At 36.2% G+C, this 26,341-nt stretch overlaps 2 protein-coding genes across 17 annotated transcripts in view; one reads left to right on the forward strand and one right to left on the reverse strand.

Annotated features, from left to right (window-relative positions):
* Window positions 1-7,585, forward strand: part of LOC127944675 (NACHT, LRR and PYD domains-containing protein 12) — an 83,544-nt gene extending 75,959 nt beyond the window's left edge. For 12 of the 15 annotated variants that reach the window (XM_052540902.1, XM_052540944.1, XM_052540936.1 and 9 more), the window contains 2 exons: window positions 5,851-5,897; window positions 6,242-7,585. In XM_052540902.1, the coding sequence (XP_052396862.1) occupies window positions 5,851-5,897; window positions 6,242-6,789 (595 nt within the window). In that variant the 3' untranslated portion in view covers window positions 6,790-7,585. Of the gene's footprint in view, window positions 1-5,311; window positions 5,346-5,850; window positions 5,956-6,122 lie in introns of those variants that run through there. The other 3 variants (XM_052540840.1, XM_052540929.1, XM_052540934.1) reach the window with 3 other exon arrangements.
* Window positions 7,586-11,163: 3,578 nt separating this feature from the next.
* Window positions 11,164-26,341, reverse strand: part of LOC127944746 (ras-associating and dilute domain-containing protein) — a 34,531-nt gene continuing 19,353 nt past the window's right edge. Inside the window, exons 11-16 of one of the 2 annotated variants that reach the window (XM_052540957.1) lie at window positions 21,629-21,773; window positions 21,233-21,411; window positions 20,142-20,481; window positions 17,588-17,712; window positions 13,487-13,626; window positions 11,164-12,070 (exon numbers count right to left, since the gene is read on the reverse strand). In XM_052540957.1, the coding sequence (XP_052396917.1) occupies window positions 11,983-12,070; window positions 13,487-13,626; window positions 17,588-17,712; window positions 20,142-20,481; window positions 21,233-21,411; window positions 21,629-21,773 (1,017 nt within the window). In that variant the 3' untranslated portion in view covers window positions 11,164-11,982. The remainder of the gene's footprint in view (window positions 12,071-13,486; window positions 13,627-17,587; window positions 17,713-20,141; window positions 20,482-21,232; window positions 21,412-21,628; window positions 21,774-26,341) is intronic. The other variant, XM_052540967.1, reaches the window with a different exon arrangement.

Below are 26,341 nucleotides of genomic sequence, written 5' to 3' on the forward strand. Positions count from 1 at the left end.
CATATATCCATTTCAAACATACACATTTACACATTACTGTATGTGGGATATTGACTGAAAGAGACTGGATAGAATTCACTGTTACACTTTTAGTCTGACCAAAAAAAAAAAAAAACACAACAACAACAACCTTTACAATGTCATTGTGATATAGAAAAGGAAAAAGAAATGTGGACACAAATATGAAAATAAGTGCATTGTCAGAATGTGTAACTTTTGTGTTTCCTCTGTCTACAGTAAGCTTTCCTACTGAAGATTCATGAGATGAACCTTTGAGCTATTTCAGAGAAATGGTTTCCATTGGTTTATCATCTACATTTTCTTCATTAGTCAAGATTCACTTGCACAATTCATGCCAAATTGACAAAAGTCTAATAATAATGTGTAAAAATAAAAATAAAAAGTGTGCTTGTAAAATAAATGACGTCCTCGTCTGTTCCGCATATCGAGCGAAATGAAATGTCGTTGAGAAAAGTTTATGCGCACACAGAAAATAAATGTCGTTATAAAACGATATATTACAAAACCCATTTTATGAGTAAGATTATACACTTTATTTCGCCGTATTCCGTCCTCATACGAGCAGAGTCGTGAGCAAATTATATGGAGTCTGTGAAAAATATTTCAGATGGGTCACGGGCGTGCACACGAGCAAATGTCCCGGATGTGACTATTAACTCTGCGTATTTACACCACCAGAGGGGGCTGTTTACACTAGTGTTAAGGTTAGTGTATCTTTTGATCATTTGATTTTCTATTTAAAAATAAATAAAGATAAATGAGAAATGGTTTGATTTTTGTTTTTTCATTTTGTTTAAGAATTTTTTTTTTTTTGTGGATATAAAATGAGATTATGCTTTAATATTTTTTTGAATGTGTGGGCGGCGCTGAAACATCCCTTCTGTACTGCACCGACAAGCGGCAACCGCGAGCTCAGTTCATTTTCACCAGGAGAGAAGCGGCAGACAGCAGAGTTTATTAATCCTGCGGATTCTTTGCTAGTGGTGCTTGCAAGACAAAATAATAATAAAAATTAATTAATTAATTAAATTAATAATAAAATAAAAAAATATTATAATATTTTTCCAACTGCTGCATGTTATTGACAAAGCAGACTTGACAACTTTGTTCATAAAACGCCATTTGAATTTTACTTTAGCCTGTGATCTACAACGACATGGAATAAAATATAGGCCTACTACTAATTTTTTGCTTACTTATTTTATTCTAGGCCATTTATAAAAAAAAAAAAAAAAATTGAAAAAAACCCAACCCAACATTTATAATAAAATGTATATTAAACTAAGTTAAGTTTTCCTAATAATTAGTCTACTTTAATGTTTTACAGGCTATAGGCTACTTAGAATTATGAACTGAGTTCACAAATTCTGTAGATGACTGTATGAATATAGTGATGGTGTGACATCATTACAGATAATGAGTTCAGACGGGAAACACTGCACCTTTAGTTGGTTTCATTTGAATTACATATAAAAATGTTTACTATTATTATTCTATTTAAATGGCTTATTTTAAAAGTAGACATGTCCAGCTAGACATGGTTCGTCTGATGCATGAGTCTGGTTCATTTCTGACGTTTCAGAAAGAAGTTAATGTAGACTGAGATGGCAGAAAGCACATCCTGTTGAGTTTTGTAAGGTTTTCATGTTATTTAGGGTGTTTTACGACCCAAACTGATGGAGCTGAAACTCTTTCCCCTGTTATCGGGATGGAAGCTGTGGATCGGGATCCGCCGATTAGAGAAGTGCAGCAGACTACACTCTACAAGATAAAGCTTCAGTTGCTGTAGTTTGTAATAGCAAATGAAAACATGTTAGGCTACCTGTGAGGTTTTTCTTAAACAGGCATAGAATAAAATTATTAGGCTAAGAATCTGCATATTTCATGTCATTGTAGATCATATAGGCCTACAGTAAAATTAAAATGTCATTGAATAAATAAAGTTTGGTCCAAAAAATAAATAAATAAATAAATAAATATATATATATATATATATATATATCTGCCGCTTCTCTCCTGGTGAAAATGAACTGAGCTTGCGGTTGCCGCTTGTTGGTGCAGTACAGAAAGGATGAAAGGGGCGTTTCAGTGCCACCCACACATTCAAACAAATATTAAAGCATAATTTCATTTTTTAAAAACAAAAATACGAAAAATCCAGCTACATTTTCGTTTTCCGTTTCTTAAACAAAACAAAAAAAACAAAAATCAAACCTTTTATCATTATTTATTTTTAAATAGAAAATCAAATGACCAAAAGATACACAGGCCTGTTAATCCTCTAAAATTCAACACCACAACTTTAACACTTTACTCTAAAAGTCCCCAACACTAGGATTTCAACACTAGATAATTTGCTGTGTAGGCCTACTTATTTGTTGTTTTATTTGTCATCACAACTAGAAAACGAGCAATATTTTTTGATAATCATTTTTCTAGCACTTTTTGTTTTGTTTACACAAATGTTTAAGTGTCAAGAAGCTAAACCCTGCATAAACTCACTGCATCATTTTTATAACGTCTTCCTGATTTTGTAACCTGTAATTGTATTTTCAATTGCACTCATCCCTTTCATTGATTGTTGTATGTTCTATCTTTGGACAATAATAATTATAACAATAATAATTTGACCAATGGGAACTTGATCAAGGGAATGGTGTGTGGGGATGATATAGAGACCATTCGGCCACTGATTTACAGCTGGAGCACGTTTGGGTTGGATCGTTCAGGCAGATTGACTGATCTATCATTTAGCATACTCTGTAGCACAGGAGCACACAACGCTAAGACAGATCATCACACGTTCATGATTTCGTTACTTATTGAATCAGATTATACATTTAGGAATACCGCTTAGGTATCTGTTCGTTATAAATGCTTTCGGGATGAACGGGGAAATCACTCGGAACAGCGACTGGGCGACAGAAGGAGTCTGGAAAGATATCAGGAAAGGTGGCCAGTATCAGGAAAGGTGAGCTGAATTTCTTGTCTTTGTGGGTAATGGATGTTTGTGGCGGGAGCGAGCCTCAGTCAGTCTGCGTTCCCGGGGCAGGAGAAGCTGGTTCGATGAAGGCGCCTGGTAACGTAAATCTGCAGGAGGTCGTTGATTTCCCCTGTAATGAGCTGAATTCCCGTGTAATGAGTTGAAAGTGGAACCGGATTAAGAGCGTCTTCGCAGAGCATTGTTTGGTGGAGCTGAAGTGCAGGAGTTCGTCTTGTTAGGACGCTGTTCACGCGACTTTTTTTTGGATTACATGATTACATATTATTTACACAATGTTAATAAGTCGTTCACAAATCATTGATTCTCCTTTTTTTTTACGTTTATATTTTTTTCCTAATAAACCTGCCGCTTATATACGTTCGTGATTCTTCGAGTTTTTCCGGCGGAGAGGGGGAGGGGTGTCAGAATCACGCTCAGAAGAAATCAGCAAGATATTGGAATATGGAGGGGAACGCAGCCTTTAATCACTTGATGTTCAGACATCATTTAATTTTATTTTTTTTAAAGACATGGCAAAATGTCACTTTTCAGTGTAAACTCTGCCTACCATGGATTAATTTGCTGTCAATGGAAATCTTTGACCTACCAAAGTTATTGCTGGGAATTTCATGTCCTTTTAATATATTTTTGTAATGTTGATATTTCTTCATTGTTACTACCTTTATGCACTTCAAGTGTTTTGAGATTAAATATTTGACCTGGAAATGGTCTTTATATATTATCCAGGGCTCGACATTAACGCTTGTCCGGGACAAGTGGATTTTGTGAAGGGGCAAGTGAAAGAGAATTTTACTTGCCCAACCGGACAAGTAACCTGATCTAAATTTTAATAACAAAAAATAACTAGGGCATCACCGAAACTTTGAAGAGAATGATTCTGATTTTATTACTTTCAGTGTAAATGGTCACTAATAACAGATAATGTATTGACAGTATCAAGGTCGAGTCAGTTGAGGCTCGTGCAGTCTGTCTGACTTGCGGAGAAATCAAAAGTATAAGAACAGCACACACAAAGAAACAAACATTGCGATACAAAAAATATAAATATTCTGTATAATATGAGCAACATCACACGACAAGGATTGATGTTTTTCCGGCTTTCAGCTCGACTGCAAATGTGATATTGATTTTATACATCAGTTAAATAAACAAGAAATATTAACTGACTTACATTTAAGAGACATTGTGGATTTTTACTTCATTTCAAACAAAAATAATTCTAAGCAAAGCCAAAGCAGAATCGAGCAACAGTCTTTTGTTACTAATTGATTAATTTTTAAACGAGTCAATGATTCAGTGAGTCATTTATAAAACGGTTACTTCCCTTTCTTTTAAGGTCTATATTACTTCCTTCATTTATTGAATGAATCAGCCGTTTGAATGAATCGGTTGAATCAATGATTCACTCATTAAGACAGTGACTTGTCACCCCCTACTGGTGGTTTAATATCATATTTAAAAGTATCATTGCATTTTTCCAACATTTCATATTTTGTATGTCAAAAAAGTAAGACATTAATCTAATAACATAATTTATTCATTTGGACAGATGGAGTTTGTTGATACTGATTTAATTTTAATAATAATAACAACCTTAATGTCTTTTTATTCTAGCGTAATGTATTGATCACATGTGAGAATTCATCTTATATGTAGACATCTGCATTTAATCAGTTTAGGAAAATATTTTCCTTTATAAAGTTAATGTGTAAAAGTAATAAATTTAAGGCACATATCAAAAATATACTTATTAAAGTAATACCTGATAGAGCACTGATTAGATAAATTACATTTGTGCCAAAAAACAAAACAATTTTTTTTTTCCCTGGACAAGTATACTATTTTACTCGGACAAGTGAATGATTGATTTACTTGTCCGAAGGACAAGCTCATGTAAAAGCTTAATGTGGAGCCCTGTATTAGCAATGTTATTGCTGTGAGTTTCATCCACTTTAATATTCATTTTTGTAATGTTGTTATTATTTGTCTTTTCCTCGTTGTTACTTTGCACTTAAAATGATTTTAGATGGATATAAATGTCATCGCTGAGTGAGTTTAATCTTTTTCAAAATTCACGTTCGCAGTGTAGCTATATTGTTTGATGTTTCTTCATTGATACAGTCTTATTCACTTTTAGTTTTTTCTTTTTTTTTTGATTAAATATTTTACCTAGTATTGATATTGCTGTGAGTTTCATGTTTTTCAATATTGGTTTTCTAAATGTACTTGATTAAAAGTAAATATGCTTTAAAATCATAAGATTTGATTATTATTATTTTTTTTCAGTGTTACTAGCAAACTCTAACAACAAGGTAAATTAGTGTTAGTATTTTCTAACTATTAACTGTCCATATATTGCACTTGACAAATAAGCTATTGTGGCTTTTTTTTTGTTGTTGTTTTTTTTTTTTTTGAATATTTTATATATTTAAATATATTTTTTTTAAAGTACAAGATTAGGCTAACTGAATATATGTGATCTCAAATAAGGGTTTCTGACAGGGATCTAGAGGACACTGGAAGTGTATGATGGGAAATCACACAGTCACAAAACACGATGCCCTCAAACCTCACTGTGAAATATTCACTTCTCATTTATCTTTACTTCACTCTTCACTTCAAAGAATCTCCTCCAATAAAAAAAAGCTTTCACAACATCCAACGTATAGACAGTTTTTTTTTAAATAAGTTATATTCTTGAGTGTTTGTGTAAAACAATCAAAGGAAGAAAGAGATGAAGACAAGCTTCTGAGTGTTTGTAATAGACTCTCTCTCTCTCTCTCTCTCTCTGTGTGTGTGTGTGTGTGTGTGTGTGTGTGTTCTAGTGTGGATCATGGAGGAGAGTTCAGGATCAGAGGAGGACCTCAAAAGTGTAAGTCCAGAAACAGTCACACAGTTTGAGTGTGTGTTGTTCAGTTGTTGTAATGTGTGTGTTGTTCAGTTGTTGTGATGTGTGTGTTGTAATGTGTGTGTTGTTCAGTTGTTGTGATGTGTGTGTTGTAATGTGTGTGTTGTTCAGTTGTTGTGATGTGTGTGTTGTAATGTGTGTGTTGTTCAGTTGTTGTGATGTGTGTGTTGTAATGTGTGTGTTGTTCAGTTGTTGTAATGTGTGTGTTGTAATGTGTGTGTTGTTCAGTTGTTGTAATGTGTGTGTTGTAATGTGTGTGTTGTTCAGTTGTTGTAATGTGTGTGTTGTAATGTGTGTGTTGTGTTCAGATGCCTGTGATCTCACACTGGATCCAAACACAGCAAACAGAAATCTCGTTCTGTCTGAGGAGAACAGAAAGGTGACGCGTGTGGATGAGCGACAGTCATATCCTGATCATCCGGACAGATTTGATGAGTGTCAGGTTCTGTGTTCAGAGACTCTGACTGGACACTGTTACTGGGAAACTGAGTGGAGTGGATATGTTCATATATCAGTGTCTTATAAAGGAATCAAGAGGAAAGGAAGGAGTGATGACTGTAGGTTTGGACTGAATGAAAACTCCTGGTGTCTGATCTGCTCTGATCACACAATCAGTGTCCATCACAATCGTAAGAAAACTCTCATACCTGCAGCTCGAGTCTCCTATAAGAGAGTAGGAGTATATGTGGACGAGTCGAGGGGGTCTCTGTCCTTCTACAGCGTCTCTGACACACACACACTCACACACTTACACACATTCACACACACATTCACTCAGCCACTACACGCTGGATTTAGACTTGAGTATCCAGTCTCTTCAGTGTCTCTGTGTCACATTAAACACACACACACCTGACACACACACACACACTCACACACACATTCACTCAGCCACTACACACTGGATTTAGACTTGGTTACAACTCTTCAGTGTCTCTGTGTCACATTAAACACACACACACCTGACTGACACGCACACACTCACTCACACACACTCACACACACACACACACACACTCACACACTTACACACACTCACACACACATTCACTCAGCCACTACACGCTGGATTTAGACTTGATAATTACAACTCTTCAGTGTTTCTGTGTCACACACTGACTGACACACACACACACACACACACACACTCTTACACACATTATTAGCGTCAAACCGTGTGAAAGTGTGTGTTTTCATCTGAGCTCAGGGAGAATCTCAGTCTTCAGGAAGTTGAATATCAGACACGAGACCGTTTCCTCATGTGTTGTCTCCAGTATTGTGTCATGTTTCTCAGGCCGTATCTCAGGAGATCATGATATTTTAGTCTTAATGAATGATTTAATGAATGAGGGATTGATGTAGTGCTTTACTGTGTATCGCTGGACACTAAAAGCTCCATTTACATGAGGGGGTCTCTCCTCAAACAGCACCAGCATCCACCTGAACCACAGGACGACCACAGCGATGTGCTCATCACACTCCAGCAGAGAGACACAATCAGCAGAATTCAGACTCCAATTACTTCATCATCATCATTATTATTAACATTAGTATTATTATTATTATTACATGTCTGAAACTAACATTCAAATTACTGCTAGAGAAAAAGAGTGTTTATGCAAACTTGACTTTAAATAAATTATTTTAAAACATTTAATCTTCTAAGTCTCTTCATTTCAGGAACATCATTTTAATAATATTTTTATATATATTAAATATATTTTAATGTTATATATTTTGTTTCAATTATATTTTTTGTTTATTTTTCCAAATTTTGAGGCTATTTTATAGTACAATGGAATATTTATAAACTGTTTAATAGCTTTTTTTTTCTCATTAAGATTAATTAAACCCTGAGCCTCTCATTTCTGGTTCATATTCGTACTTGAAATGTAACTCTTTTTTTTCTTTTGCATTTTCAAAATAGGAAAATAAAATTAATATATTTTGTTCAAACTTTTTTTTTTTGTCAATTATTTCAAATTTTAAGGATTTTATGATACTATGTAATAGTTATACATTTTCTTTATGAGCTATTTTTTCACCCATTCAAATTAATTAAACCCTGAGTCCCTTCATTTTTGGATCACACTTGCTTCTTGAGATGTTACTTATTTTAATTTATTTTTCAGGAACTTCAATGTACTATATTTTTGTTCAATAATATTTTTTTATTGATTATTTCAAATTTTGAGGATATTTTATGATATTATGTAATTTCTATACATTTATTTATGAGCTATTTTGCTCATTAAACTTTGGGTCACATTTAGTAGACCTTTTTTATCTTTTATCTTTTTTTGTTCAGGAACAAACATGTAACATTTTTGTTCAATAATATTTTTTATTATTATTATTTAGAATTTTTAGGGGATTTTATGATACTTTGCAATATTTACAAAAAAATTGTATGAGCATTTTTTCCCCATATTAAAATGAATTAAACCCTGAACCCCTTAATTTTTGGGTCACACTTGCTACTTGAAATTGATTTTTTTTTTAATCTATGTTATATATTCTGGTTCAGTAATATTTTTTGCTGATTAATTGGAATTTTCAGTATATTTTATAGTATGATGCAATATTTATACAGGTTTTATGAGCTGTTTGTTCCATTAAGATCTCTGAGGCTCTTCATTTCTGGGTCACACTTGCTACTTGAAATATTCCTTTTATTTTACTTATTTTTTTGGAAAATCTATTTAATACATTTTCCTTTCAATAATATTTTTGATGATTATTTCAAATGTTGAGGATTCTTTATCATATAATTTAATATTTATAAAATGTTATGAGCTATTTTTTCCACATTTAATTTAATAATATCTGAGTTCCTTAATTTTTAGGTCATACTTGGTACTCAAAATGTTGTTGTTTTTTTCAGGAAAATCAATTTAATACATTTTTGTACAATAATATTTTTTGCTGATTATTTCAAAATTTGAGGAGATTTTATGATACTCTGCAATATTTATAAAATTTTTATGAGCTGTTTGTTCAATTAAGATTACTTGATTTTTGGGTCAAATTGGTATGCAAAATGTTTTTATTTTATTTTATAATTATTATTATTTATTTATTTATTTATTTTTTGGAAAAGCTATTTAATAAATTTCTGATCAATAATATTTTAGTATTTTTGATATTTTATAGTACAATGCAATATTTATAAAATTTAGTATGAGCATTTTTACCCCATTAAAATTAATTAAACCCTTTTTTAATTAATTTTAGGGACACAAATTTAATACATTTTTTTTCAATAATATTTTCTGTTGATTATTTCCAATATTGAAGATGTTTTAATATTATATTGTAATATTGATAAGTTGTTTTTCCCCATTAAATTTAATCAACATCTGAGTCCCTTCATTTCTGGCTCACACTTGCTACTTGAAATGTTCTGCAGTTTGCAGTTATTGTGAAAATGATAAATGCGTTAATGATGTCTTTTAAATGCATTGTCTTCTGCACAGCGTTGGTAAGAAAGCATTTGCCATAAGCATAAATGAGAGATATCTAATGTAACTTCTGCTTTGTCTTCATGGTTTCTTCTCTAATCCTCAGAAAGTGTCTGTTCAGTCCAGCAGAGAGAGACAAACATCATCCAGATATCAGTTCATACTGGAGACAGAGTATCTGTTTATAGTGAACGAATATCTGTTTATACTAATGAATGCATTTCTGTTTACAAGACTGAAAGAATATGTTTTTAAGAGTGAATTAATATCTGCTTATGGTGAAAAACTAACTGAAACATCATTCTATGGATGTGGGACATCTATCAAAATAATTATAAAGATTAATTTTTGTACATTCATGCAATTGATTATGCACATTTATCTGCGGTTTCCGACATTATCAGTTGCTAATGTCATGTCGCTCAAGATGTGTTATATACAACTCGTACAAAAAGCAAAACACCATGGATAACCTGCAAAAGCCGCTCTCTTGCTCAAAATCCTTCGTTCATCTCTCAAAAATAAATATCTGTGTCAATGAACATATCAGTGCCATCATAGTTTACGGATAAGACAGTCAAATCACTTAGTCATGTTGTCAATATAACAGTTTACTCTGGAGGGATGTTCTGATGTAAACCTCTGTATTGAACAATATGCCATATGCTTGTGTGCCATATATACATTTCAAACGTACACATTTACACATTACTGTATGTGGGATGTTGATTGAAAGAGACTGGATAGAATTCACAGTTACACTTTTACTAGTGGTCTGACCCAAGGAATAAAAAAATAATTAAAAAAAACTTTACAATGCCATTGTGATATAGAAAAGGAAAAAGAAATATGGGCACAAAGATGGAAATAAGTCAATTTTCAGAATGTGTAACTCTTGTGTTGTCCTCTGTCTTTACAGTATAAGCTTTTCAACTGAAGATTCATGAGATGAACCTTTGAGCTATTTCAGAGAAATGGTTTATCATTGGTTTATCATCTACATTTTCTTCATTAGTCAAGATTCACTTGCACAATTCAAGCCAAATGGACAAAAGTCTAATAATAATGTGTAAAAATAAATATAAAAAGTGTGCTTGGCAGTTTATGACAACTAGATTAACCATTTTGCATTTAATGACTTATACGATGAACTAAAGACTAGATGTTTTGGGGGGTAAGACTGTTGCACAGAAAACTGTATAATACATTTTGAGCAACATGACATGAGCAACTGATAATGTAGGAAACCGCAGATAAATGTGCGTAATCAATTGCATGAATGTACAAAAGCAATCGCAACTTGTTCAAAATGAATGAGAAACTGGTTTTGTGATGTGTATAAATGAGAGTTTCCTCATGTGTTGTCTCCAGTATTGTGTCATGTTTCTCAGGCCGTATCTCAGGAGATCGTGATATTTTAGTCTTAATGAATGATTTAATGATTGAGGGATTGATGTAGTGCTTTACTGTGCATCGCTGGACACATTTTGTCATATGACCTTATTTTGCTTCATATTTTATTTAGAGAGTTGTGTCCAGTTATTATATATTATTCATATATATATATATATAGAAGGGTTTTGGACACTTCTTTAGCTTTATAAATGGCTTTGAGCTTTGCAGTGAGCAGCATTTTCATCCAGACTCACTCTTGAGCTCAAGAAACGGCCTGATCATCTCGTCCAGAAGGATTAGGAGATCTTCTGATGGAGTTTATATGCATACAAGATGTTAATAAAATGAATGGAATTAAATTAAAATTAAACAGATTGAAAGTCAACAACAGACAAAACCAATTTATCTCTCTTCCTTCAGGAAATCAAATATTATACAAGCATTACATTAACAGCAATATAAATATGACAAACAAATGCTTTTTTAATGCCATCATGAACACTGATGACACAATATAACACTGTTTCTCTGGAACTGAGGAAGAACATCATTTATGACATCAGGAACCTCACAAGTATTAAAAACAATATAATAACAATGGCATCCATGTGAAAATGGTACATAGTTTCACAAGATCAATACATTTATAGTGAGACTGGCTAAATATTAAAAACGGACTAAAAACAAATGTAGTTCTGACTGATATTTCCAGCAGTATTTGGATGTCATGAACAGAGAATGGGTTTGTGTGACTCTTGCTCTTCCAGGTTGAGCTTTAGGGAAACTGAAAACACCCCGTCTGGACCACAACATTTCTCAGGAAACCAGAAAATGACAGACGGACAGATCCTAAACATAAAGAAAACACCAGAAAACATCTGGTTAACTATGTCACAAAAAGGAAACCAAGAAAAGTGTTAAATAACTGCTACTATAAAAATAAGAAATCAACATATCATTCAGGCCATTTGAGACTTTGACAGATCCACCAACAACAGCCGGAGACAAAGAGACAAAGAGACAAAGCCAGCAGAAGCAACAAGAGCAAGAACACAAACAGCAATATTAATGAATCCTTTTGAATGGACAGGAATACATCTGAGTTCCAGTTCCTGAGATCTGACTGAATGAATCAGTGAGGAACGATCAGTCCAAAGATACAGTCAATCATCCCGACGAGTCTGTTTCGTTCCTCAGCATCTGGTGATCAAGCTCCCGGATTCAGTTTTGGCCACCAGTAACTGGAGCGAATCTCTGGACGTCCGGATGAGTTCTCTTCCACTGACAGGAAAAGACAGAGCATTTAGTGCCAAGATCATTGATCTCATCTATAAAACCTCTCTATTAAATCTTATGAAGTGAATCTCACTAAATCTGTCCAGAACATTGCCAAGTCTTTTCACTCTAAAATCAAATAACGAAATATCAAATTATATTTAGCTTAAGAAAATAGCTATGGATGTAACGATTCACTCAACTCACAATTCGATTCAAGAAAATGAGACTGAAGACATCATACTGTAAATGTGTCATTTAATTAGGTTATTGCTTAAAGTTTCTTTGGGAAATTTAAATATAACAAAACTAAATAGAAATTTTAAAACAAACCCCAAATCAAACAAGTTACAAAAATAAAATAAATATGTTTATATGAACAAACTTTGTCTTTGTCTGTGCTCTTTCCATTTAAATTGAGAGGCAATCGCTGGATTTTAATCATGAGCCAAACAAAGATGAGTAGTTTTTAAACTAAATTAGACTGTATTATTTCGAAATTCGAAGGAAAATCAGAATGGTCTGACTTTATTTTTGTGAAACTATACTGTACATAAAAAAATATCTGCATGAAATTGAAAGCGCAGATGATCTGAACGAGATGCAGTTCACTCTCTGACAGCAGGGGGCGCTTATGAACAGCAGTGAGACAGTGTTTCCTTGGTTACAGCTGTAAATCAAGCAGAGCTGCACTTTAATATACAATATACAGAGACGAGATGAAAAGAAAATAACGCGTAAAAGTTTCTAAAGACAGTCAGTTCCCCTCAGAGATTTGTATAGCATCTCAACCAATTTGAATCGTCACATATTTGAATCAATTTTTGACCGACTCGCAGTTAATTGTCATATTCCTAAAAATAGCCCCCCAATTTTTTTTACTATAATGCAAAGACAAACAAATTATGATTTATAAAGAATAATTATTTAAATTGTGAAGTATTACACAAAAATGGGGAACTTTACACATCATGCTACTATTTGTTGTACTGTATACCAACATGTCAATAAACATTGACAATAATGTGAATGAGAAAAAATACATCCAAAATATTTTGGAATCAATAAATCAAAACCTAAAATAGCCTTAATTTTCTTTCAACAAAATCAAATTTAGAATTTTTTACTTTTGATTGTATTGTTAAATATGACATTTGTAATAAAATTGTACAAATACAGAAAAAAAAACCAGCATCAAAAGCAGTACTGTGGTCAATTTCGTATTAGTGGAAGTTATGAAAGCTAAAGTTGACGTGTGTCATTTTTGCATCACTAGTGGCAGCAGGTAGAACTGCATAAATAAATCTCCGGTTTCCAGAACTTTCTGCCATTGGTTGGTGTATATATATATATATGACACCGTTCAGCAGTAAGGCAGGATGCTGAATGTTTAGAGAAGTGTCAATGTTGTTCGGTGTTCACCTGTGGTAGTCCATTCCCACCAGACTGACTCCATTGACAGCGAGGATGCAGTCGCCCTCTCTTAGTCTCTGACTGAGGGCTGCTGGAGAATTGGGCACCACTGACTTCACGTAGATCCCACTCACTCGCAGAGGAGTTTTCTATCATGAACAAGACAAAACAAAGTGAAGACACAAGATGAGCGCTGACTGCATGCTGATCCAACAGCAACAGGAAATGAATGAGTTTGATTCTCATCTGTATCAGTCTAGTGGAACTCATGTATTTGTATGAGAGCGTCCTGAGTCACAAAGGGAGAGCAGATGTTTTGTTGTCTCTGAAGGCTTAACCATATATTCGTCATCTTTTTGTTAACATCAACTCTACTTTTTCAATGACTCTGCAGTTCTGGCAAACGCAGCGTTCAGTCAAGCTCTGGACTCATTACTTGCTTCAAAAGAAGATCAGCATGTCCAACCCAAAACAATTCATCCCCTACTGAGCCGCTTCTCGTAAAACCAACCCCCCACACATGTACCTCACAGCTAGCACCTAAGTCAGCAATACCAAGTCATTTACAGGGCCAAACTCTTTGAGGAAGTCAACAAAGAAGCCCTAAGAGACTATGGCTCTGTTTCAAAAGCTAATGAGCTTCCTACATAGGCAGAATTCACAGATGCAAATCTGATGTGAAGGCTTTAAAAGTGGCAAGATTATGCTGTCTCCACGTCATCTTTGGCCAAAACCAAATCTAAGTTACCAACACATTTAGCAGATATCAAAGGTAGAATTAAGTGTCCTGTACATAGAAGACAATCCCATAACACACCTAGAATAAAAAATAGAAAAGAAGCCTAGTCTGAAGATGCTAACTGTTTATTATACATTTAAATAAAAAAAAATTGGCCTACTTTACCAAATATGAGTGTCTAAATTTATAAATCAATAGTGTCTCTTCAGAAGACTTGGATTAAACGGTTTTATTAATGTGGATTACTTTTGTAATCTCTTTATGAACTTTTTGAAGTATAAACATTTTGGGTGAATGGATTTACGACGGGGGAACAGAATTCTCTCATGAGAATGGGTTTGTAATGACAGTGAGTGAGTAAATGATAACAGAAATTAAATTTTTGGGTGAAGTATCCCTTTAAAGGTTTTTATGCTGTCTATATAGGCTGTATCCAGCAAGGCAGCTCACTAGTTTTTGGAACAGAGCCTACATGTGTTCAACCAGACAGATCTAGTGTAGCCGTGTGTGGCGAGTGGGGCGGGGCCGAGAGGCGTGGGAACGAGGAGTGAGGCCAGGTGTAGTGATTGAAGATGAGCTGCACCTGCGCCCCACCGCCAGTATCGAGTCCCACGTAGGAGATGGAAGGATATAAAACTGGAGCGACGACCGTGAAGGACGAGAGAGGACCAGGCCTGGGACATTATTTTATGTATTTGAGGATGTCTGAACATGGTCCCAGCACACGCTCAAAACGCGGCCTGTCCAGCTTGACTCATTTGAGCGGGCCGCGGGCGACCACGGTAGCTGCACGGGGTCGGTTCATCAGCAGAGCGATCTCACCGAAGTAGTCTGACGGTCCTAACCGGCCGACCTCTACAAACTCCTCATTCTCTGACCGGTGCTGCAGAACGGCTGCACATCCCTCCAGGATGATGAAGAACTCGTCCCCTGGTTCTCCCTGGACCACGATCTTCTGTCCGTCCTTGAACTGCACCGGCTCCAGATTCTTTCATTGTCGTCCAGATGAGAGAAGAGCACATTCTTTTCGATGGCTTTGGCGAGAGCAGCCATGGTTTTGTAGTCTTTAGGAATGACCTTCCTGACGTAGGAGGCGGCGTCCTCCTCGGTGTAGACCTCGGCGCTGATGGCTCCTCTCCGTCTGCGGACCTTCACCACCGGGTTCATGGGAGGAGACACTTCATCTTCAATCACTACACCTGGCCTCACTCCTCGTTCCCACGCCTCTCGGCCCCGCCCCACTCGTCACACCATGATTATCTTTAATCATAACAGCTGTAGACTGGCCTAGTTTTGAAGGTGTTGAGAAGTTGTGCAGCAAGTGCTCAAATTGTGTTACAGTTTATATTATGCTTTACAGTGTCTACAGAGATAAGGATATGAAATACCTTCCGTACCACAACAAAGGAACAACCATTAAAGACAGTATGCTAAACAGTTCATCAGAAGGGCATTCTTTTAAATAAAATGAGAGCGTGTGTGTGTTTCAAACAAAAACATGTCCATTTGTCATTTTACAACTAAATTCTCATTACCATAAGACACAAAATTATCTAATTAGGGGCCAAGCACCGAAGGTGTTTAGGGGTGTTTGAGTGAACCCCAAAATTCAATAATCGCAAGGTTAAATTTTTTTTCTATTTTACATTTTTCGAAAAACCAACTTTTTCAAACTCGTCCGGGATGGTTAGTCCGATTTTCAAAGAAAATGGCTCAGATCATGTTTAGACCATGCTGGCAAAAAGTTATGGAATTCAAGTTGATTCGTCAAACCGTTGTCATATGACATGTGAACAAATTTCACGAAAAACACGCAAAAATGCACGTGAGGCTATATCTCCACAACGGTTTGGTGTATTGAGACCAAACTTGGTGTGTGTTATAATAAGCATGACCTGAGACTACCAGCAGTGTTTCGATGCAGCGCCACCTAGTGGTCAGGAAATATAAAAAATGCATATTTTGGCTTATATCTTCTGAATGGTATGGCCAAAAATTACACAACTGGTCTCTTTAGTTTTAGTGAGTCATGTCAAGTCAAATGATATCCAATTTTCCCGTGTCGGCCATTTTGAATTATGTTTTAAAATGCTGTTTTTTTAACGCAGCATCGTATCGTTACTAAAATAATTACAAAAATATTTGGCTCCATGCCCTGAAGGTACTCAAAAGTTATAATGAAATATCCCAAAAATGCTAATAACTTTTGAATATATTAGACTATTGAAATGAAAATGGACTCCCTAAATTATGTGAGTCATGCCGAGAACATCGATACCAATTATGTGAAAATTGACCATAATTACTGTCCGCCATTTTGATTAATGTTGAAAATCTACTTTTTTTAACTTCTCCTAGACCGTTAGTCCAATTTTCACCAAATTTGACGTGGACCATCTTCAGACCATGCTGGCAAAAAGTTATGGATTTAGTGTTGATATACGAAATGGTTCTCATTTAGCGCATCAACGAATTTGCTGGAAGGGTGCCAAAATGCATTTGAGGCTGTATCTCTCTGCAAAGCTTTGACATATTTGCACCTTTGTATGTGTCATCGTCACCTCACATCGTCATTACACTTTTAAAAATGCTAATAACTTTTTAATGCATTAGCCTATTGCAATGAAACTCGCTTATGCCGACAACCTAGATCCCAAATATGCCAGAGTCAGCTGAACTTCCTGTCCTCCAGTTTGATTTATGTTGTAAACCTACTTTTTCGAACTCCTCATCAACCGTTGGTCCGATTTTCACCAAAATTGAATCCGATGATCTTTAGACTGTGCTGACAAAATGTTATGGATTATCGATACACAAAACAGTTTTTGCATACCACCGCAACAAAATTTTGCCATCATGCCAAAATGACACTCCAGGCTGTATCTCTGCAATGCTTTAGTATATTGACACTAAACTTTTTGTGTGTTATTGTCATCTCACACAGAACACACCAAAATGATTTGATTACAGCACCACCTGTTGGTCAAAAGTGATAGGCCTTTTAATCTCATCACTACTGGTTGTATTTATGATTTTTCAGCCATTTCAACTAAAATAATCCTAAAATTGCTGTTATCGCACATTAATGCAATTGGTGTGATGCTCCATGCCATGCTTAGCTCCTACATTTGCCGTTGGAGTGCTTTGCCCCCGTAATTACTGCTTGCAGCTATATTTTTCATTAGCATTAATCTGCCTCAACTGTAATTCACATACTGTGCACAGTTAGCCTACTATATACTGTAGCAACAGTCTACTCTATTATTTACATAGTCCAGGGGAGATGTGTTCACTAGCATAAGGGCGAGAGACAAGTACACAAGTACAGAATGAGAAGTAGAAAAGAAAAATACATCACAGATCATTCTCACCATTCCATCCACCAGTGCCAGCCCAAGACCATGAGGTCCTTTCATCAGCTCTACGGTGAACACCTCAGCTCTATCATCCTCATCTTCCTCTGTTCTTCGCTCTGTGTTTCCTGTGATGCAGTTCTCTAGGGAGAAAACAAAATCAAACACATCACATTATCAGCCTAGGGTCTTCTCTAGTTCACAAGCACAAGCAAATCAAACGTCACTGAATTTCCAGGTTATACATCACCTCATAATCACAAATGATATTTTGCATGTAGAACAGGAAAGTTGTTTATAGGATTAAGAGGATTACTATAATTGTGATTATTTCATGTCAGTCAAAATGAAATCCGAAGTGAAGGTACTATTGGAAAATTCCAAATCCACCTTTAAGTCAACTGACAGATGCAGATTTCCACAACAGGTTTGGTTTATAATAAGTATCAGTCAGTTATGCATATTGCATATGATACTCAAGTATGAACACTGATTTTATGACGTATCTTCATGCTCCCATAAAGATCTTCTGCTCTTGGCTGGTGGAAACACACAGGGTTTTCCTCCAGCGCTTGGCCACCCAGCCAGTGTCCTGAACCATGTCCGTCCCGGTTAAGATTCCAGCCAGCAAGCCAACTGTAAATTCCCATGATCTTTTATCCACCGCTCTTTTATCTCCTGACATAACCACCTCTCTGTAATTCCTGAACCAGATTATGGGATTTGTACCACAACCACAAAAAGCGGGATGAATCTGCGACCAAAGCCAGTGTGGTCTAAGCAGAGCACCTTGATAAGGAAAATCCAAAGATGAGGCGGGAAACCAATGGGAACAGGACGCCACATGTAGAGCTCTACCACTCTTATCTGTATGTATTTAAAATGTACAATCACATCACTTCTCGTCATGCCAAATGGCCATATTACTACATACTACACTACATACTACACTATATTTGAGTGTAGAAATGATTTTACTTCATAATGTACTTTATTTTATGAGTTTCAGCTCTACATTCTGACTTAACTGCATTTGAAGCAGTTGTTTTTAGCTGCCAATTTGCTTGGTGGTATAAAGAGTCATACAGTTGAAAACATCCACTCTTACGCTGACACGACACACATGAGTCATTGTTTCTTGTGAATGTGCATCAGATATCTTTGCAAATGCGCAGACAAGATTAATTAGGCATGATGTTTTTTTGTTGCTTTATAAAATGGGGATTCAACCACTGGAGTCAGAAGGATTACTTTAATGATGCTTTTATGACCTTTTTGGAGCTTGACTGTTTTGGTGGAATGGAATTTCAGTGGAGGGACAGAAATCTCTCTGGTTTCATTAAAACTACCTTTTGGAACAATGGGGTTCATAAATGCATTTAAGCTTATGAATTACACTTATATGACTTGGAAGATTATTTTTAGTTATAATAATATAATATTGGCTATGGTCCATCCAAAAAAAAAAAAAAAAAGTACAATGGTTTTTCTGACATGCACAATGTTTTTTTCCAAGGTATTCTCTGAAGTACCATGGTATATGAATATGACAAACATCCATTAGCATGGAATTATCATCACTGAACCATAGTTCGACTTGGATACTTCACTTTATTTCATGAAACCTTTGTGTTTATTGCTCTCAGTGCTGTAAAAAATGTATGGACTGTTTTATTATTTCATCATGGAAATCATTTCTCTTCATTGATGAAACAGTTATTATTGTTTTCCTACAAATGTCTGTACAACAGATTTTGTACAGATTCCTGGGAATTATATTTACACCAAGGCATCATTTCGATTGCTTAATTTCCAATAACAATTCATTTAATAATTCTAAGTAAGAGATAATATGCTCAGGAATGCCAGTTCTGAATATTAACCTGAACCCAACACCAATTACAAAGATTCACTCTTGAACACAAGTGACCTCATCCGACCTTTGCTCATTGTATAAATATGTGACTCTGTCTGCGAAATCCAGGCCAAACTCTCAAAATCGAATTATGGGGATAACAAGCATCAAAGTTTGATTTCAAACATTAATTTTACCATTATTTCAATCTTTGACATGGCCTTACTCCGTTAATATTAAAGATATAAAGGTTATTTTTTCACAGAATGTTCTACATCTTTATGAAGGATGATTGTTTATTTATTTTTCTTAGAAAAAAAAAAGACTCTAGCTGGGTTATCACAGGCAGGGTCACATGTATTATGTGTGGGAGAGTATTGTGGAGAGGAGGAGGGCTGGTTTCCTCATGCAGCCAGAGCACACAAACCCAACTCCACATCAACACCAGCACCTCTCATACGCCTCCAAAGATAATACACCCTGCCTTTGAAATCAGGGAACACGCTATGGGATGAACATGAGATATTTCTCAGAGTACAGCTGACAAACAAACAGAATGACTAGTACTAGTGCTCAAGTAGGTTTACATCTTTGTAAAAGTATATGCATGTGCAAGAAACATAATATTTTCCCATTTTTAGTTTTTCACCAGAATCTGGAGGAGAGAAGCAGGTCAATGTATATAGTGTCTGCTTGTTCATGGTGAAGTGATGTTACCTTTCCTGTGCTGGCGTGCCGTCTGCTGGGACGCCCCCTCCAGCAGGCTGGCTTCATGTTCGGCTTGGTCAAGACTCTGAGGGGTGTTGGGAGGAGTCAGCAGGCAGGAGGGGTCGAGAGCCAGACTCTTGTGGTAGCACAGGTCTGTATTCCCAGCCAGGCTGTTTTGGAGCTCCAAGCACTTGAGTTTCTGGGTCAGGACGGCCTCACACGAGCTCAGGTTACTGTGAGACCCCTGAAACTGAGGTGGTGTCATGCTGACACATTGCTGATCCTTTGACTCTGAGTCTAGGGTCATGGGTTCAGATGCTGTCTCTTCAGTCAAGTTACTGCAGGAGCCCTGAATGCATCCGAGATGTAAAAAAAAAAAAAAGAATTATCAGCCAGTATTTCAAGTGATTTCATTTACCTGTATAGCACTTTTCACAATACACAACGTTTCAAAGCATCTTTATAGAAAGTCATGCTGTTAATAATGCATTAGCGCTTTACCATAGAGCAATTTTTACTGCTAGGCAATATGACAGCACACAACAAAAATAAGGGAATCCTTCAGATTTAGATCTGGCTATATTGTATTTATTGTGTAGTCTAATTGAGAAATCAGAGAGTGTTGAAGTGACTCGGATACTTGGATCTGAGCGTTCAAAGGCAATTCATGGATTTTAATATTGCTCAGTTTTGTTCTGTTAAGAGATTTTCATGTTGGTCGATTTTGTTCTATTAAGATTTCAATATTGTTTGCTTTTGCTCAAAGCAAGAGTAAAGGACCGTTCACACCAAGAACGATAACTATAAAGATATCGATATTAGCATCCACACCATTGAACGGTATCGTCTGTTTATTCTTAGCACACATGTGCCAGCCACTTTAAATTATCTAGCTTGTGATAGCAGGATGGATTCTGATTGGCTGTCAATGTTTTTTTTTCATTCATAAGCTGGAAAAAAATCATTCTGAAAGTGATTTCGACCATATATTTTCTCTGTGCCTTTATGTACCATCACACACCATTTTTAAACCATTGCAATAATTGCCTGTGTGTTTTCTGTGGCGTCAATAGGGAGTTAACAGGATGGAGGAGGTTTACCTGTGAGGGCTGCTGGTCAGGCGGTGTCTGGCTGTCTGGGAGAGACTGGATAAACTCCTGCAGATGCCGGAGAGGAGTGAACAGCCCTGGCTCTGTGATGGGATTCCCCAGCTCCAGATTAAAAATGCTGCTGGGCAGGATTAGAGGAGGATGGCTGTCGAAACTTTCCAGGATATTAGCTAAGAGAAAAAAACATTCCTGTTGTCAGCACTCAGGCAGGGGAACAGAGAATCTTAGCAAACTAACGACATCACTTCACAATATGTTTAAAAACATAAATGGTGCTATATACTGACAAGGTTGTTGGTATAATAGTTTTGGAAATGACAATGGTTAAATATTGTACATCGTATCATTCAGTTACAGGATGAAGTGTGAATTCATATTTGGGCTCACCGGTATTGAGGGCAGCCGCTGAATCCTCTGGAGATGGTGTCCAGCATGGAGGGGACGTCCGAGCAATGCTGTACTCTCTTAGCATGTGATGCAGCTGTGCAGGGTTCAGATGAACAAGCTCAGCTCTCAGAGTGGACCATGAAGCCTGTAAACACACATGTAGATGCTTACAAGAATGAATCTGCAAGGGACCTAATTTTGATTGGTCAACATTTCACACATTAAACTAGTTTTTGGGATAAACTGTACTGAGCTCAGTGAGTAATGGCAATTTCAATGCACTCCATGCACAGATTCAGGATATAAGTGTTGGTGCAAACCTGCTATCAGTTGGTGTAAACATTCATAGTTCACACAAATCAATTTAGAGGAAAGCTGTGTATAGTCTGAATACCTGTAACAATAAAATGCCATATTCTCTAATAATATCACCTAGAGGGAGTATATAAAATGGAAAAAAACAAAGGACCTAAGACTGAGCCTAGTGGAACACCCTTCTTTAGCATCGGATAATCATATATTTCACACAGTCACATTTTCACAAACATGTAGAATCTAAAATAGGATAGTCTTTTTTTTTTTTTTTTTTATATAGCCATTTTAGAAATGTTTACACAGTATAGAATATCGTTGTGTTCTATATTGTCAAAAGTGGGACTAAGTTCAAGTAAAACAACTGGAGAAATGTAACTTTCGTCAAATATCATGTAGCCTCAGTTCATATGCAATCATGAGAATAATAGGGTGGAAACACCATTTCCTAGTATTTTTGATAAATAATTTTAAATAGGTATACAATTATTAATTTCACAAAGGTACATTATTTCTGGCAGTACATGCCTTGCTTTGACAAGCAAACGCTAGTTTCCAACAAGCAAAACATATTTAAAATTCCAAAAAGGAAATACAGCCAAAACACTTAAACTAAGGAGAGCTCACCAAAAAACACACTGCATTTGTGTTTTCATTCTCCTTTAGTGGTGTCCTAAGAATAGCCGAAGAATTTTAATAACAGTGTAGTGTTTTCCTCTGTGTCATTTTGAATCCAGAACAAAACAACATCCAGTACTTGTATGTAATTAAACCAGGCTCTTCACAAAATTTAGGAAACAACAGCTTGGGAATGAATGTCGTACAAACTCACCAGCACAACAGACTCCTGCAGAACCTGGCAGGATATTTTTGCCACATGGTTTAAGGTTACAGCTTAGTTTAATTCAGACAGATTTTCTTTATTAACGACAGTTTTTGTTTAGATTTTCAGTGCTGCTTTCAGTTTAATTTAATGTGCCTTACTCAAAAAACAAACACACTATAATTATTATTATTTTTTAAATATGTAAGACATTCTTTTAAGGGTTGCATACAATTTACAGATAATTGTTTAAATGCATTAACCAATTACATATACATCTAAGGAATGAAGTGTTCTAGGATGAATGTAGTGGGAAAGTTTTAGCTGATGCATAGACATTTTTGAGAAAAGCCTCAAACACGTGATGGATGGTGCCACGTTAGTCTGGAAAAGCTGCAAGACTGACTGAAGTCAAAACAGACATGCGGTTGCTTTCAACCATGTGCATTAGAAGAACTATAAATATTTACTAATATATAATTCAGGTCTGATATAAGGTACCTGTTTAACTGACCTGACACAAGTATATCTGGAATATAAAAAGAAGTACTCAATCCAAAGAGTACAACAGGTCTAGATATTTGATGTATCAAATTTCAGATGTTCCTCATAGCTTCCTTAAACATAGATACAAACCAGACAATTGACAATGAATGTGGTGAATTTAATGAGAAATGTTGGCAGACGTGACAAAACGAAGAGCACAGTTTGAGACACTGTTGAGGTACACATTTACAGATTTTTTTTTTCTTATCATATGTTTATAATTACCTATCATTTGATCTCATTGCTGTCTAAAAGAAATAACTCAGACATTAAGGATATGTTGTGATTTTTCTTTGCTATGTACACCCACAAGCAACAGTCTGGGCTGAAGAGTCCGAATGGCTGTCCCAGAATAGACGGATGGAAAAGGGGAAAATACATCTGAAAATATGTGCAGCAATGGTTTTACAAACCACAAACTGTGACCTCATGCCATGGGTGGAACCCTAACAACCAGTCTCCTAGTAACTGGGACATGCCACCATTGTTTGTTGATGGGATAGAGGACGTTAACATTCAGTAATTGCACACTGGTTGATACTGACAGATATATGAGGTCTTATTTGTCTCGACAAGTGCTACATGTGCTAATATAATTAGCTAGAACAGTACAGTTCCTCAAGGCTTAACTTTAACTTTCATGTTGGCTAAAGTTCTCAAGAACTTTAAAATAGTTTAAAAAATGCGATGTTCTGAGTAGTTGGGTGAGCCAATTATTAGCCAATTGATAGGGCATTGCTAAAATGTTCTGAGTTGTAGAGTGTTGTGTTTTATTACTATATGGATGCTGAGCAGTTACTGTAGTAGTTTTAGGCTACGTTCACACTAGTGTGTTTTGGTTTTAAAACACATAACACATAACTTTTGCTACGGTTACGTTTAAGTCGTTTACACTACTCTATCATTTTTGACCCTTGAAAATGAAGGCTTTCGAAAACACAGCAGACCCCAAACACTAGCCGCTCCCACCCAGAACTGTAATCCAGCTCTCACGTCTGCTGTGTGCTACTCTAGTAGCTTAAAGTCTTAAAGGTCAAAGTTCACACACTGAGACCAAGAGCCGTGGCCAACAGCTGAACGACATCATCCATTGTGAGCCGCTTCAGGAGACCTGTAAACCCCCCACGGCACAGGATGAGTTCGTTTGGGTGGCGACACTCAACTTTTTACTGTCCTCTGTTATTGTGCCTTTGTTTTATGGTATGATAACCTAAGATAACTCTTTTAACTCTTTTCCTTATGGACTAAAGTGTAAACAATGCATTCCCCACTATCAATGTCTTCTGAAGGAAGTTAACAGGTTTAGGACCAGACAAACAGCTGGTTTGAGTTCTTCTATTTCCTGTTTGTCCAGGTACTAAAGTCTCTCCTGCTTGCGGCACACCGTCTTACATTGTGATTTACAAAGTGATTCAACTTTGATGATTGAGTTGAACAATACACATTATTTAGGATTATGTGACCGAGTGTTCGTGGCTGAATCCATTGGCATGTTGTGACAAGCTCAACAGGGTTTTATTGATGTGATGTACGGAAGAATGGCATGACTCAAGATGTAAATATGACCTTCGTTGTGAGATTGATGCTATCATGAGGTTTTATTGAATTAACCTGATAGCCCAGGCAATGCTGTTGGCTTATGAAACAGGTTTGTGTGGCGATTATTGAAACATCACAACATTTTTATAGTCATAGTAACTGTTTAATGACCAATAAAAGGGCTTTATCATGATTTCTATAACTGATACTCACACCTGTCCAATCAGCAATCAAAAACAGACTGTGCGTCAAAGGGAAACTGAACAGACAATACAGGGATGCTCTAACACCATTTTTGACAAGCACAGAACAAGATTTTTTTTTTGGTAATCATCGATACTCAGGGTTCCCACACGTCATAACCAATGTATTTTGTGTCTAGTAAATTATGATCACATGATAAGTGCATTTAAATGATTTGTGAACTGGTTTGTCAAATTAATTAAAAGCAATTAAAGAGAACATATTTTCTCTAAAACACATTGGGGCTTGCAAGAAACTTTTACTCTACACAAAAGCAATATCTAACTGATGGAGCGTGACAACCAAAATGTATTTGTAACACTCTACAATAAGATTAAATTTGTTGACATAAACTAACAATGACAAATACATTAATGTTAAGTTAAAGATTTTCCAATACATTCACATTATTATATTAAAATCAAAAGTCGTACTTGTTAATATTATATAATGGACCTGAGCTAACGTGAACTAAAAGAGCTCGTGACGAGCTCTGCATATGTTTTTGTGTTTTTGTTAGTTTGTCCTTTCTTTAGTTATATTCCTGCCATCAGTTTCACCAGGGAAGAACTGCTGAACATTCGGCAGAACGCACCACAATATGTTTTTCTGGATTTCAATTATTCAGATGTTTTAGTGAACGTTGTTATCGGAGGAGCGGCGGCGCTGATCAAGCGCTTCAGGACGCGCAGACGGGGGAAGCGAGCGGGAGCGCTTGTCAGACTCAGGAAGCGCGGATTTCGAACGCCGTTGCCCAGCATCCATCTGGCAAATCTCCGCTCTCTACCTAACAAAACAGACGAACTCCTTCTGCTTTCTCGGACAAATAAGGATTTCACACACTCTGCTGCTCTGTGTTTCACGGAAACCTGGCTGAATGACACCATACCGGACAGCGCGCTCCATCTGCCGGACTTTCAGCTGTTTAGAGCGGATCGTGACGCAGAATCAACGGGGAAATCGTGCAGCGGCGGGACATGCTTTTACATCAATGAACGGTGGTGTAGAGATGTAACTGTGTTAAAGAAGATGTGCTGTCCTGATCTAGAAATGCAGTTTGTCAACTGCAAGCCGTTCTATTCGCCGCGGGAGTTTCACTCGTTCATTCTGGTCAGTGTTTACATCCATCCTCAAGCGCATGTGAGCTCAGCTTTACAGAAACTCGCTGATCAGATCACAGAGACAGAACAACAACACCCGGACTCTGTTTTAATCATTCTCGGGGACTTTAATAAAGCCAATCTGTCCCG

The sequence above is a fragment of the Carassius gibelio genome, chromosome A3, assembly GCF_023724105.1.
Source record: "Carassius gibelio isolate Cgi1373 ecotype wild population from Czech Republic chromosome A3, carGib1.2-hapl.c, whole genome shotgun sequence".
In the NCBI taxonomy this organism is placed as follows: Eukaryota; Metazoa; Chordata; class Actinopteri; order Cypriniformes; family Cyprinidae; genus Carassius; species Carassius gibelio.